Below are 15,501 nucleotides of genomic sequence, written 5' to 3'. Positions count from 1 at the left end.
CTGAATGCTGAAGAAATTCTTGTTCGGAGTTATTACAATCACATCCGGGGCCGGTGAAACCACACGCCACCCAAGGTCAGTGTTCGACTGCTGATTCAATAGCGGCCTTGATATGCGACGAATAATTTATGGACTTTGTATGGGAAATTCACTTTAGTCCTTAACATGCTAAAATGAAGGAGTTGAATTCTTCCCCTCTATTTTGGGCGCAAATTGTGTCCATTCTAGATGGATTTGTGGCTTTGGGTATTTCGATTTCGTTGGTCGTCGTTTCCCCTCATAAAGCGAAAACAACAAACACCCTATAGGCAGTCTATAAGTGAGGGAAGGACTTTTTGTTAAAAATACTCACATGCGCTCTCAGTCTCGCCTTCTCGCGCCGCGCTTCTCCCCTTTTTTTCGTGCGCCATTTTTCATACTGCGCCCCTACTAACTGAACGCCTGGTAGGGGCTATCTTTTACACCACTACACCTACTTGGTAATACTGTGATGAAGACACGAATCTGTTCGGTGGTGATTGGTAGAAATACTTACGGCTGTGGTAATTGTAGAAAAAGAACCACGGCATGCAAGTAGGTGTGAACACGTCATGAAATAACCAACTGCTTAAAAACTAGTTATTAAACGTTGCATGATTCGTCCTCAGTCATTTGGCGTAATTTTTTGTCTGTAATCAGAATTCAGTAGTCCGGTATGGGTCAGTGTCCATCTAACAGAATACAGATCAGCGCACTCCGCGTATAACAGTCATATACTACTAAGCATGTTTGGCCGACATAATAAAGGGATTTAAGTTTTAAAAGGAAGATCAAGGTAGGTGAGCGGTTAAAGTCTCCCCAGAGCTATACGGGGTAATGAAGTAATTTTGGAGAGTAACTAGGGCTTAGTAGATTAAAGATAACCCTAGAAGGGAGAAAAAGAAGGCAAGAACGGAGAGGACAAGAACAGAGGGGAACTGAGATAGAGTAGAGCAGAGCCGGCAGAGCCGACCAGGGAAGAGTAGAGGAGTCAGCAGGTGAGGAGAGGAGAGATGAGAAGTGGACTGAGAGGAAAGGAGAGGACAGAACAAAGGAGTACTGAGATAGAGTAGAGCAGAGCAAAGCCGACCAGGGAAGAGTAGAGGAGTCAACAGGTGAGGAGAGGAGAGATGAGAGGTGGGCTGAGAGGAAAGGAGAGGACAGAACAAAGGAGTACTGAGATAGAGTAGAGCAGAGCAAAGCCGACCAGGGAAGAGTGGAGGAGTCAACAGGTGAGGAGAGGTGAGATGAGAAGTGGGCTGAGAGGAAAGGAGAGGACAGAACAAAGGAGTACTGAGATAGAGTAGAGCAGAGCAAAGCCGACCAGGGAAGAGCAGAGGAGTCAGCAGGTGAGGAGAGCTGAGATGAGAGTGGAGAGGAAACGAAAGGAGAGGACAAGAACGGAGGAGAACTGAGATGGACATTAAAAAAATACTATTAATTAATATTATTAATATTAATTATTATTATTATTATTATTATTATTATTATTATTATTATTAACAGGCGAGAACAGGTGAGATGAGATGAGAAGTGGGCTGAGAGGACTCAGAGAAGAACCGAGCAGAGCAGAGAGGAGAAGAGAGAGGATCTGAAAGAATGTGAAGGTCGTAGTAAGGGTAAGTTTGACCCTCCCCCCCCCCCCCCCGCCCCCGTAGAACGGTAAACAGAACAAAACCTTGTACAAGAGCGAATACAAAATTTAGGCAAATATTGTTTAAAACAACAACGGAAACAATCAAAGTCTTTTTCCTGAGTTCTGTCAGACCACTTTGAACGCATTTTCTACTTGTGACGTTATTATGGTTAATTCACGTTTAAGAACAATGCGAAGTTTTTAATTAAAGCCTAGTGACAAGTGACCTGAGTCAGTCGAGAAAAAAAAAACTTTACTTGAGATTTAATTGTATACTTTATTAGTTTTTTTTTTTGGCACGTGACTCCTCTAGTTCTGTTTTTCTCAGACGGCTTATTACTTTCCACAACGTTGCTCTTTTGTCCGAATGGAAAAATGCGCCATGTCAAACAAGGGAAGTACTTCTACACACAAGATAAGGAACATGAAAGAACGCCTTATGAGGCAAAGTACTGTTACAGCTTAATCTGATGACTGTACGCACGTAATTTCAGCGGAACACCCGGCTCTAAACAAGTGGACGTGATGGGTGGATTTTGTGAACTACTGTAAGTTTTACCAGACGGATCATTTAGTAAGCAGATGATAGGGAATACAATGTAGACTGTAAATATAGTAAAAAACAATCCATTCTTTGACAAGCAGACTGTGTAATAAAGTGTCATTAAAGTTGTCAGCCTTTCGAAAAACCGGATTTGAAAACTTCTGACTTATCAAGCAGGTGAAAAGATTTGTGAAAAGTTATCGTGATCCTTTGAATGAGGAGTAAATTAATTGTTTGCACTCAGAACAGCATAACATCTGTTCTGCCTGGAGTTAGTTCACCATGCGACAGCGAAACGCAAACATTACCGGATAAATCTCCATAAGCTGTTGTTCTTTGAAGATTCCATGGAGCAAACATTGAGAAATGCAAATTAAACCAAATGCCAATAATATTTCCGCTGCAAGAAGCAGTTTACACACGTCTCTGAAGGAGTTTCACAAAAGCGTTTCCCGGCACTCCATCCAGTACACAGTTAAGTCGAGAAACTTCGACAAGACACTCAAAACAACTCCTACCCGTGATACTCGATTCAACGCTGGCGTGGTCTCCATGTTGACACATGTTGTATTAAAAGGTTTGACATAAAATTTTCGTATGAGAATACATAAAGGCCGGCTAAAAATGTAAAGGTTACGACAGTTGTGAATGAAAGGTCGAAAGAAGAATTTGAAGCATTTCAAAAAAACGGAACGTTTGAGTCACTGTATTGAAAAATTTAGGCGGTCAAAGACAAATATTTTCCTTCTCCTCCGTTAATATAGCAATTCCAAACATCAGCATGAAAGAAATCCACGCCTTGTCAACAAGTTCACAGCTTTTCGGTTTCCAAAAGATTTTCGCAGAGAAAAATGTTCTCTCGCTAATATAAACAACAGATTCAATCAGTTGATGGACGACTGTTTATAAAACAAACTGAAATGTCTGTTACACCTTAGAAACTTTTGTAACATTCATTGTGATCTAAAAACGTGATAACTAGTTTTAAACTGAATAAATCCACAAAGCAGGCAAACACAAGAAATGACCAAGTAACTACTAGAAAAAGAAGGTTCTGTTTTGAAATCTGTGGCTTGATTGTTATTTAATGGCCTGCCAACAATATTTCTTGTCACAAGTAGCTTTTAAAGGTCTTTGATACTTCTCTTGTTTTCTTTGAATTTCTATCGCTGTTCCGAGACAAAATTCTAGCGTAATATGAAAATTAGGGTTAGACATCGCTTGATACAGAAGTCACACAAATATCGTGTCGAAGCTTCTCCTCAGTGAAATACGAATATTATATGGGAAAGCTCTTACTGATTGAGAGAGAGAAATCATCGTATCTCCTGCCCACCGTCATAGAAGATGACAAGTGACGATATTGATGTTATTGACCTGCTACATTTCACGCAATCAAAATGTGTTGTCAGGACGATCAGGAAACATTGTAAAACGTTTTCTTTCAAATCATACCAGTGATATTATTACAAAGCAATAAAAACATAACGTGCAACGCCAGATTCAGCGTGTTAAAATCCTGGGTGTGATGTATGTATCAGCCAAACAGCCATCGCTGGCAAAATGGCTGTATACTGCTTCGAGAGATTTGCATAATCCGATAACACTAACAACTATTTAAGGGATTAAAAACATTTGCCTAGTTATTGGAAGCTGTTTCGTATCTTTAAAGACCGTTGATAATCAAGCCGACGTGCTACTTAAAACAACATTTACCTGTAGTATCTGTGATAGTTGGTGTTTTCTCAGGCACCATGCCCTATGGCAGCGTGGCAAACAAAAATGCATTTGGTTTAATTTTATGCGAGACGTTTCTAGCTTGAATGTTGACAGCATTCAGCCATTTTAGTCAAAACTATCGGCGCTGTTTCCATATTATGGTGTACACGGAATATAATGAGTTGGCAAGCACAGTTTCCTTTTTGGATTAGTTTTAAAGCTCCTGGATCATATTCCATCTTAATCGTGCGATAATTGAATTATCGCCTCAGAGGAAACCGCAGAAATTGTTGTCCACGAAAAAACTCTCGCGAACAAGATATATGGTTTTGTTGATTTTGCATAGTTGTTTGAAAAGAAAACACGAGAAAGCAACATTGCCCCTAGCCGAGTTCTTTCGTCTTTCCGTATAATGCAGTGTTAAACTCCTTTATCTACTTTATCTACGTGGAAAACACACAAGTAGTGATAGAGTGAGGAATTAATTAAGCCAGAGGATATTAATACACGTGTGTGGCTGTGTAAATGAGCATACGTGAATCTAATACCTTAAATGGGTGCTAATTGACTTCCAATGGTCACCCAGGTAAACTCGACACCATTAGTTATGAGATAAGGCAGTTACTACATGATGGCTTTTTAACCATGAAGCTTACCTGTTTTTATTGAGTTGTCTCGTTTGCCTTTTATTCAATTTCTTGACTACAATCAGCAGAGATTATGTTATTTTGGGCTTATTATTTTCAGTATCAAACAATAACTGTAAGACACAACTGGATAATAAATAAAAGTATCCGTTACTAATCCATAAGAATTGTGAGCGATATAAGGTAAGTCCAAAAGCTCTTGCGTGCTCTTGGGTCTTCCTGTCCCATCTGTGAATACAGATATCAATCGAAACCATTCCTCAAAAAGCATTATTCAGGAAGCACATTACGTCTATATGTATATGTCTCCCATTGACAAAGAAAAGTTAAGATGATAAAAATCAACAAATCAACGCTAATGGAACTCGAAGTGACAATCAACAACGCAATGTCATTTCTAGCTCCCCGTGGGCCATTGTAGATCGACATCTGATGGGACCTCTTTGTCTTTGCCTTCTTTACGAGCCTATAGCTTTCCAGCTTTATCGTTGGCTGGCTAACATCGACATCGTTTTCGAAACAAGAGTTGTGATTTATTTTCTTTGCGGAGCACAGCATGGCGTCTTTTCGTATAGACGACATTTTAGCCCGACCTCACGGCTCTCGGTCCGAAACAAGCAGTGGAATTGGCGTGTCGACCCCGGTACCAAGTTATCAACAGCTAAGCTTTGGTGTAGACCAAATACTCGGGAGACACGAAACCGAGCAAAGGGAAAGACTACCTCTACTGGGTAAGCTTTGATCGAACACTGTTAACTAACAACATAACAACAAATTGTCTTACAAACCGCGTAACACACGCTCATGTCTATCGCTTTGATATTCTTATTCATCTCGAGACAACTTGGTTTTACAAAGCGTTATGTGGCAGATATTAAGTGTATTTCTCACGTAAAAACCCTCATAAAACAACTAATAGATTTCATTAGAACCGGGCAGATTTTTCACAGCTTAGAACGACGTCCGAGTGGAAGGGACAGGCGATAAACTTTTACGCCCAAGATGTTATCTCGTACATTAACAAAAGGACAAATTAGATTGTTTATGATTATGTTCGGCCTCAGCTTCCAAACGAAAATACATAGCTCAATTCAAGTTCACTTGTCACGGGTAAAAATCTCTCGATGTTGAATTCTAATAATGCGTTAAAGTTTTCAGTTTGTACGGTTGAGGCAGAAGACCTTCAATTCAGATTTCGCCAACAGCTAGTCAGTCTAGTCAGCGATGCATTTGGACGGAGGCAGTTTCTTTGTACAGTGGAACACAATACAGCACTTAATTAAAGAAATACCACAGCATCTTAAAAAGAATCGAAAAAGAGAATATCAAATTAATTGTTTTTCGTCCTTATCTTTCCCTTTTCATCAAATGTTACTGCAGGTGAGTAAGGCCCTGTCTCGATGGTAATTAATGCTTTATTTTTATTTGTGAAGGGATCGGATCGTTGTGTTGCGATTCACTTTCCTCGTGGCCTTTTCGTTCTTTGATATATTATCTTATTAGCGGTACCTCAACATAGCGTGCCCTTGATTGCCCACACTTACTCGTTAGAAACTTACGCGATAAGCCCGTTTTTGCGAAGCCGATCAAACAACGGAAACGGCAGCGTATCCATTGTATCAAACAGATATTTACGGAAGTTGCACTCTTGTTGGAATAAAACTATTGAAGTGGTTGGCGCTCAGAAAGAAGGGCGAAAATTTGTTTTTGTCTTTCATCAGCAAATAGGTCTTGTAACACAGGCGGCGAGTAATTTATAATTTTTTAGGTTTTAAACGACCCGTTATCTCCGGTACTGAGCGGTGTGCGTGTATTCTGAGCGATTTGTGATTGCGCGGTGTGTTATTTCTGTGAAAGGAGTACCTTACATTTAAACAGATCGCTTTTGTGTGCTCAATCTCTGAAGAGAAGAGGCGACGCCAAGACTGTTGTTCGGTTAGATGCTAGCCTTGCAAGGGTGCTTTGAAATAGAAATGGTCCAAGTCTGTCGTGATGGCAATCAAACGCGTATCTTGAAATAAAGAAACATTCCAGCAATACTAAGATTATGTGATTATAGCTGATTATATCTTATGTTGCTTCTCTTTGAAATTATGTACAACTGTTAAACTGATCTGGCACGTAGTAACAGTAATAAGCCATATCTTCTGTCAGAAGAATTTCTTATTACCAATGTATTCTCCTTAAAAAATCACCTTGTTATTGTGATACGTAGAACAGATCCCAGTTTATCAAGATGAACTTGATAACTTAAACGTCTGAATGTGAACATGCTTTTAAAAAACCAAGAAGAAGTTAGACAGGGAGAAAGTCTTTGATCTTTGACAGGAAGCATGCAACGGAGAAAATAATTCTCAGGTTTATGGAGTTCATTTTTATAGCTTCGTTAACAGTTATAGCAAAAGGTTTCGTAAAAAATGCATAAAACGCCCTATATACATCCATATTAGTGAAAAAAAAAAACACCTTTATAAGGCTAATTCTTAATACGCGAGGTTTATTTTTCTTCGTAATCAAGTTTTCACCATAGTGAATAAACGTTCAAGTTTACTTGTCCATGTCTGTCTATGTGACACAAACATTTTCTGTCATTTTATCAAATAAGGTAATTCGGTTAGACTTTTCGATATTGGAAAGGGTTGATCAGTGCTCGTACACGATTAATCCTCTTGGAGTATTATGTCTTTTATAATATACAATATTCAAAAAAATTGTTGTTGATTTATTTCATATTGGATGGGGAAAGAAGCGGATAGAAAAAGCGAAGACTTTAACGTAGAAACTACTGCCCAGAAAACTTCAAACTGAGTTATTGAATACGGCGGTAATGAGGAATGGTAAAGAAGTCGAATACCCTCATCAGTAGCGACCCTCTGAACTGGACTTGTATTCGATAGGTTACTAACAAATATCAGTAGATTTTGCAAAACTACAATGGGTTTTCCCTCATTTTTAAACAATTTTAGCAAAAATATGTATTGCCTTTCCAGAACTTAAATGCCATTCTTTTAAAACTGTGCTTGATCTGTTTTTCGTGAGTTGTCAAAGATTATTTATTGCCTGTATATTCTTTCAAAGCTACCTCTTTAACATCAATATCTTGCTCTTGCTCCACGAAATAATTTTCGAAAAATTATCTTCAATAAAAAGTTCCGAGTGTAAACGATATTGTATACTATAACACTGAGGAACCCAAGATCGAAAGAACGACAATTGATGAAATCGCCGGATTTTCTTTTGATGTCTAGAGACTCTGCCTAAACCGGCAAGTGTTCATATATTAAGCCATATTCATATTTTAACGAGTTAGCTGTATCAGTTAGGATATCTTTTTCCATTACTATGTATATGTTTGATTGGTAAACACATCGGACGGAGATAACACTGGCTCGTCGTTGAGAGTAAAACGACTTGTTTCCGAATGATTTTTGAGATCAGCCTCAAGGTTTTATCTAAACACAGTTTGAGAACTTCTTGACCGTTGTAATTTTCTTTAAAAATCGGAGATTTGGTTTAATTTAGATATCTGAGTATAAAGAAACAAATGTGCTCTGGGCTGATATCATGGCCATAATAACCTCCGGCTAGAAAACATGCAGCCCGATGAACGTGGTTGAATGATAACTGCTACCGATCAACGGGTATTTATTTTTTGCATGGCTCAACTTGAACCAGCTTCACTTCAATTTTGTTACTTCAGTCCAAGGGTGACAAAGTTCAAAATTATACAATTGACGGCAAACTCCATTGACTTGAACGTAATGCAGTGTGTCATCATCCATTGGCACAGAAAATTAGACGCTAAGCTGAGACTGTTTGATAGTAAGCATTTGGTGTTACCTTGGCTTTGCCAAAGAGCAGTATATAGACGATTTTCCTTTGGCTGAGTATACCTTGAAACTAACACGAATAACTACAATTCTATTTGACTGGGAACAAATCACAAGATTCGTTATGGTGCAGAGGGATTTTGTTGTAATAAATGTGAGATAGGTTAAGGCAACACTACATCAGTCATATCTAAATAGGAATGTGCGTTCAGAAGTTTTAGTCGTGATGATGTAAAGTCTGTAAAGACTCGCCTGAGGCTCAAATACAACCAAGAACGAATTAACATGTGGCCAGCTTAAGAACGGATGCTAATCTCCGTAATCTTCTTTCAAAAGAAAATTAGCTTCAGTTTATACTGAGTTTGTTAATCCGTTCAAATTTTGAAAATGCTTTTTGAGCACTTTTCATCAAGAGAAAAGAAACATGTATCGGACATGAGAACTTGAATACCCCGTGTATTGTAATCCACACAGACAAAAGGGTCGAAAACACAAGATTATCACCTTTCATTTCCTTTTGCACTCAGCCGAAGCAGCTGGTTTGGGTCTCATTTTAATTTATCACTTTATTGTCATTACTGCGGTTACTAAAAACGAACACATATACAAAAATAATGTTACTAATAAAGAGCTGACGACAGCCGTGCACTCACTGGGTCATGTGCCTGAGAAAGCAAAACGTTTCTCTCTCAAAAGTAAAGGGTTTTTTGTGGTGTTGGAGACGAAAAATGCTCCGGAGTTTTGAACTGACATATTCAAGTGGCACCTACACGCAAGACATTTCTGTTGGCGGTGTATTGCATTTCTAACCAAACGCTAAGGATTTATTTCTTGTAATAGCTGTCACACATTAAACAAAGCGCCACGCCTCGCACTGCCTTCAAACAAAACTTAAATACACAAATCATCTAATGCTACCAGCTAGAAATGGATTAGACGCTAATTCCTTTGTAGTCGAGAGTGAACATCACCTTGTCGAAAAAAGTCTCAGAGAATGAAGTTCAAGATGAATTAAATCAAGAAAGACAGATCAACAAAGGCTTCACAATAGAGGCGCGGCAATAGATTGAATCAGTTTTCTAAAATCCATTTACTTGTTTGTGTTGCTTTGTTTTATGAATGCGATAAAAGCTGAAATGGACATCATTCGTCAGCAGATCGGAAAGACAAATATTTTTACTGCATAACAAAAACTATTCTGGCTTTCAAAAGTCACAAAAAACTATTTATAGAGGCGACCTTACTCACGAGATCGTTTTGGCTAGCGTGAGAAAGTTTGCGCAAATGACGTTGACAGGGATCTTGTGTCAAACCCGTCTGATCTCCTGTTGCGGTGAATGACCACCCAATTAGAACAAAACTTTCAGTTTCAGACCTTACTAAAGGCATACGTAAAAGTTTGAAAGGTTGTCATTAACCTTGAGAGAACGCTTTTCATGTGAATAAGTGCACGTGTTTTTGAGACTAAAGACACGTTTTTTAAGAACTTTTGAAAATTAAGCCCTATTTTAGTGAGTAGCATGTATTATGACACTAATGCACTACTAAACAATGTATTGTCCACCGTTCTTATCATTAGGAAAAAATAAGAAAATAACCAATGAAAGATCCTTTGATAACTGTTTGGCTTGTAGTTATATTTTACTCTTGTTTCCTTAAGCGAGAATAGATCACCAACTCTTTTGCAATAAACGTAACATGGCACACTCAGGTCAATTAACACAATTATATTAAAACAATAAGGCTGCAATTAGCTACTGATATTGACCTCAACTTGTTTATTTTCATTGCATTAGACGAATCCTAACAGTTTCGCAATGTATCATCGTAGGCAAACCTTGTATTATCTTAGTTTGTTTTCATTCGTGCAGACCAATACCCAAAACATCACTATAAAATGTTATTTTCGTTTCTCTAATATTCATGTACACCTGGACCAACTTTTCGTTATCTGTTACAAGTTATTTTTACCACCAAGTCTCTCCAGACAAGCAAAAAGGAAATAACAGTACAATATTCGGTTATGTATTGTCCTAATTTATTCTTTTAATAGAAAGATAATATTGCCGCCTTTTTCGAAACAAATGTGATTGCTATGATTGATAATGGGAAAACAACAATAACTACGTAAAAAAAAGTTTTTTATGCCAGGTTTATTGTGTTTTGGCTGCTACTCTGCTAACCGAATTTAAGTGATTAAATGCATTTGTAAGAAGTTGGTTCAAATTTACTCCACTTTAGGAAGGACTCCCTAATAGTTCATCTTGATTAAACGAAGAGAAAAAACAGCGCAAACATATCACTAACTATCAGTCTCGACAAGAGATGACCCATTTTGGCCTAGATAAAAATTGCACTCAGTGTAATTTTTATTGACTAGACAAATTAATAAAATCGTGAACAAATTTCATTTGAATGGTCATATTGGAGATTTTCATGCACCAACCAAAAAGTTGTAAACAATTTGAATGGGAACGCGTTTTCAGGTCATTTGCATTCCAAAGTATTGTTCTGGGTGCAACTGTTTCTTTTTATGAATGAAATTGATAAGTCGGTCAATCATTTTGATTCTCTTTCGGGTTAACCCTCTAAGACTCACAAGGAAATATAGTTATCCAGAGGTAGTTTAAAGTCCGCACTCTAAACTGACTTATTACAGCATCATACAACATTATAGCATGAACAAAAACACTAACAAAATGTCTTGAACATGGCAACATCGTGGTCACATTGCACACTTTGTGGATTGCTGTACAAAGCATAAGGTTATTAGCCAATCTAATTTTCCTTCATGTATTAAATATATAATAATGTTCCTCCCGGTAAAAACAAAACGACAGAGTAGTACATGCTTCAAGTTAACATTGCTGGTTTTTTTTTTTTTGGCTAGGCGCTTATTCGATGGTTCCCAATACATGTGATCATCTTCACGCGACCTATTGGACTTCACCTTACTTGGCGGCACACACACAACCATTCCTGTGTGGATCATTACTTCATTCCAACTGTGAAGCCTGTTACAGCCACGCTCCTTACTCATACAGCTCATTAACAGGTAAACTATGCCATTTACTGGACACCAACATACCCTTCTCTGTGTAAACGAGTACTGCATTCCAACTATGAAGAATGCTACATCTTTATATTGAAAAAGACATGAGCTTCACTTCTGCAATGGATTGTAATCGATATAGATATTTCAACTCACTTTAATTTGTTTTTAGGAATGTACGGAGACTACAGCGCCTCAGTACTCAATAAAACAATACCAGGACAAGTCCTACCCGGCCAACCAAAACCGAGAAAACCAAGGAGGCCTTGGACCAGGGCAGTGTTTTCTAATCTTCAAAGAAAGGGACTGGAAAAGCGTTTCCAGCTTCAGAAATATTTAACAAAAGCAGATCGACATCAGCTGGCCTCCATGTTGGGTTTGTCTGACAACCAGGTTAAAGTATGGTTTCAAAACAGGCGAATGAAATGGAGGCAAGAAGCAAGAGAGACAATAGCCACTGGTAGTCCCGGGGAAGCTTCCGACAAACAAGAACAGTAGAACTATTACAAGTTGTATATATTATTACCGGTGGAAAGAAAGTTACCCCTCTTTTCCGATTCATAAAATAAATAAGATAATTAAGAAATGTATATCCAATGTAGCTAAATTATACATACCATCTTATGCATGGAATTGTACGTCACGGTTACAAATGTACTTAAAGTACTCAACGTATTATCGCTAGGTAACCAACGTTCAGCAAACAATAAGGCGCTAAGATAGAAAGACTGAGTAATAGTAACTAGGAAGAATCAGGAATAGGTTAAGAGTGAGGTGAACTGATCACCACAACCAATTTGAATACCTTTTTTCAAGAGGTGCCATCCTTTACGTATTTTCTTAAAGGTTCATTGCCTCTAAGGCATTACAGGGGCACTATTATGAACATGACTTCGAAAATCAAAACCCGACAGACAGCTATGGAAACCTAACCAATGCAAATACAGTGCACTGAATATGGCTTCTATAATGGTTGCGCATGCACTAGGTTGTGATATTAAATTGAAAAAGTCTGGCACACTTTTTCAAATGTTGTCGTCATGTCTTGAAAAACTCGCTAAGAACAAATTGCAATTTGTTCCCCCTTCAATAATTCACAAGATATCTACGTCATGATGCTGTAAAAGCATCTCGGGTACCAGCAAAGGCACTTCATGCAAGACTTCTTTGGTTAGGGCAGGCGCAGTGTTCTGGTTATTGCACATGAACTGGAGTAAGAGGATCATGAAAGATTCATTTTCACTAGAACTGTAAGTGTTCCCCACTAACGCAGGAAGTGGCACATACTGTCGAACAGTTTAGAATGGAGATGCCAGTGCTGTTGTGAAGCAAGGAACGAAATCAAGTCCAGTGTCGGACCCCAGTGTTTAGTATAAAAATTCGTACATGTCTAAATGAAAAAGTAATACGAAATGAATAAGTCAGCGACAAACAGCTGGCTTACTTGATCGGTTCCTTTACTAGTCGCGAATTTTTTCAAAAAAGTATGAAATGGTATTTGAAGGAAAAATATTGTGATTTTATAAAATTGTCTATCTATCTATGGAGGAACAGGTGAACAAACTAGTTTGTTTAAGTAATAAAACTGTAAGGAGCGTTGAATGTTAGAATGGTAATAATGAAAAAACAAAAACAATTAAAAACATGGCTCTTAAGATTAGTCTCCATTACATAAATCCTTATTGTTTCTTAAATGGTATAAGAACTAAATGTCGTAGTAAGATTAAAGGACACCTTTATTTTAAGTTGTCAAATCTGATTCTTTGGTAGTTATGAACTTCTTATTTTCGATTTATAAAGCGGATACTCATTTGATCACTTCAAGTTACAACTCATATTTGATGATCTAGTGCCTTCATTTCTTTGAACTAGATGGAAAGAGATTCTCAAAAGTTATTTTTATTGATAACCTTGTCTCAAAGAAACTTACAGAAAAACAGCTGGTCGATATCGCATTACATTAATGCAGTAGTCCTCTTGCATGTTGTAGCTGTTAAGGTTGACAGAATTAATCGATTGTTTGCCTGACAGAACTGAAACTCGTGTACTCTTGCCAGAAAATAAAAATAGAATAAAGGCCAAACTACGATTCAAATGTTTTTCTATATAATTATTATTACTACTAATACTACTGTTACTATTGATACTTTTATTATTATTACTATTAGAATTTTTACAGTTGTAATTTTTTATAAGCCACTAATAAACATTATTATTATTATTAAAAAATAAAAAATTATTATTATTATTATTATTATTATTATGTATGTATGTATGTATTGGCATTATCGGACAATCTAGTCCATAATTTTAGCGTGTGTTAGTAATTGTACATTTCCTTAAACATTTTCTGAGATGGCTTTGGAGTCCGATTCTTTATCGGCAGATGCAGTGACAAGAACCACAGACATAAGTGGAATCAGTGGGTGGAGCAAGGGCCCTGGCCTTCTGACATTCTCTCCTGGTATCCACTGTAATGTGCAGAAGCTTTTCTCCCTCTCGTAGGGCTTCGGTGCAATTTGTTATCCACGCACTGCTGTCACTGGCAAGAGTCTCCCACGAATCGATTGGAAGACCAATGGCCTGCATGTCCCTCTTCGCCACGTCCTTGAAACGGAGCTTCGGTCGTCCTACCAGCCGTTTTCCTTGTACTAGTTCTCCGTACAAGAGTTGCTTGGGAATGCGGCCCTCATCCATTCGATGTACATGGCCAATCCACCGCAGACGTCTCTGGCGAAGAAGGGTGTATACGGAGGGGATGCCTGCTCATTATCATTATTATCATTATCATTATTATTACTGGAGAATGCAATATCTCAAATCCTTATTCCAGCGATAACGGAACGTAACTGTGAACATATAGATAGAGACATCCTAGCGTTTCCAGTCCGTCTGGGAGCAGCTTGTGCCTTGGAAATCCAAGCCGGGAAGCACGTCGGGAGTATCCTTCATGTGTCAAAGTGACGACGCCCCTCGTTGAGCATATTATGTCTTAAACACATAAGCTGCCAGACGAGTTAAGTCGGCAAAGCAGACAGTTAAGAGCGAAAGAGCAGAAGAACTAAGGACACGGTGGAGAGGCTCAGGGAGAGTGCACCGCGAGTGCAAGCGAACACTAGGCCTGGTAGCAGAAAAAGGGTCATCGGTCTGGCTGACAGTGCTTTCCCTCCGAGAAATGGGCTTCAACCTAAATAAACGGGAGTTCCGTGATGCTGACCAGTTGATGATATTCCCTCTACCTGTGTTTGTGGGGAAATCTTTATGGTAGACCACGCCATGCATACGATTTGTAAGCGAGAGACCTGGAAGCGGAACTCCTGAATATTCACGCACGTGGTTCCTGGGAACACCAACGATCGGCTTTCTTCGATGTCAGGGTTTGCCACCTAAATGCAGAATCGTACAGGGACCTAGAGACACAAAAGATTTACAGAACGCATGAACATGAGCAGAAGCGTCAGTACTCAAGCAGAGTTCTCGACGTTGAACACGGAACATTCACGCCCTTAGTATTCACTACAACCGGAGGACTGGGTCAGGAATGCTTGAGGTACCACAGTCGCCTTGCCGAGTTGATAGCGCTAAAGAAGGGGGAACAGTACGCGAAGACGATGTCCTGGATCAGAGCAAAAACGTCGTTTGCACTCTTGAGATCTGCCCTAATCTGTTTGAGAGGTTCTAGGACAACCAGGAGAGTCCCCTGTGATTTCAAGGATGCGGACTTTGACGTCGAAACTGCAGAGGGAACCACCTATTAGCTCCTTTCTTTTTTTGGGCGAAACTCTGATTTTTAATACTGGTTTTATTTATTTTAGCCCTTAGCTTTTTTTCTTTAACATTTCTGCAACGTTTATTCTTCCCTCTGTTGAAAAGAAGGACATGTAGGGTAGGAATTGCCTAGAGTATACACATTACTATCATTTCACATTAATTTGCCATTACTTGTGTACATAGCTACTTAATGCTTGTCAATGCTTACAGAGTATAATTATGTAGGTAGGCTATGGAAATGTTTACAGGAATAATTTTAGGGAAAAAACTTAAGGAACAACTGA

General features: G+C 38.5%; 1 protein-coding gene across 1 annotated transcript; it reads left to right on the top strand.

The window, feature by feature from the left end:
- Positions 1-4,762: 4,762 nt before the first annotated feature.
- Positions 4,763-13,529, top strand: LOC110048049 (H2.0-like homeobox protein). The gene is made up of 3 exons (XM_020753815.2): positions 4,763-5,295; positions 11,285-11,449; positions 11,619-13,529. The coding sequence occupies exons 1-3, from the start codon at positions 5,121-5,123 to the stop codon at positions 11,942-11,944; spliced, it is 666 nt and encodes a 221-aa protein (XP_020609474.1). The 5' UTR covers positions 4,763-5,120; the 3' UTR covers positions 11,945-13,529.
- The last annotated feature ends 1,972 nt before the right edge of the window (positions 13,530-15,501 follow it).

The sequence above is a fragment of the Orbicella faveolata genome, unplaced genomic scaffold (genome assembly GCF_042242905.1).
Source record: "Orbicella faveolata isolate gen_17 unplaced genomic scaffold, um_ofav_v1 contig_27, whole genome shotgun sequence".
NCBI lineage: Eukaryota > Metazoa > Cnidaria > Anthozoa > Scleractinia > Merulinidae > Orbicella > Orbicella faveolata.
This window is presented reverse-complemented; position numbering and strand designations above follow the sequence as displayed.

What these genes read in the sequence shown, in the direction of transcription:
- LOC110048049 (XM_020753815.2), top strand. Translation starts at nt 5,121, where the DNA reads ATGGCGTCTTTTCGTATAGACGACATTTTAGCCCGACCTCACGGCTCT. An exon ending in GGAAAGACTACCTCTACTGG is followed by an intron (nt 5,296 to 11,284) that starts GTAAGCTTTGAT and finishes TTTTTTGGCTAG; the next exon opens with GCGCTTATTCGATGGTTCCC. An exon ending in CTCATACAGCTCATTAACAG is followed by an intron (nt 11,450 to 11,618) that starts GTAAACTATGCC and finishes ATTTGTTTTTAG; the next exon opens with GAATGTACGGAGACTACAGC.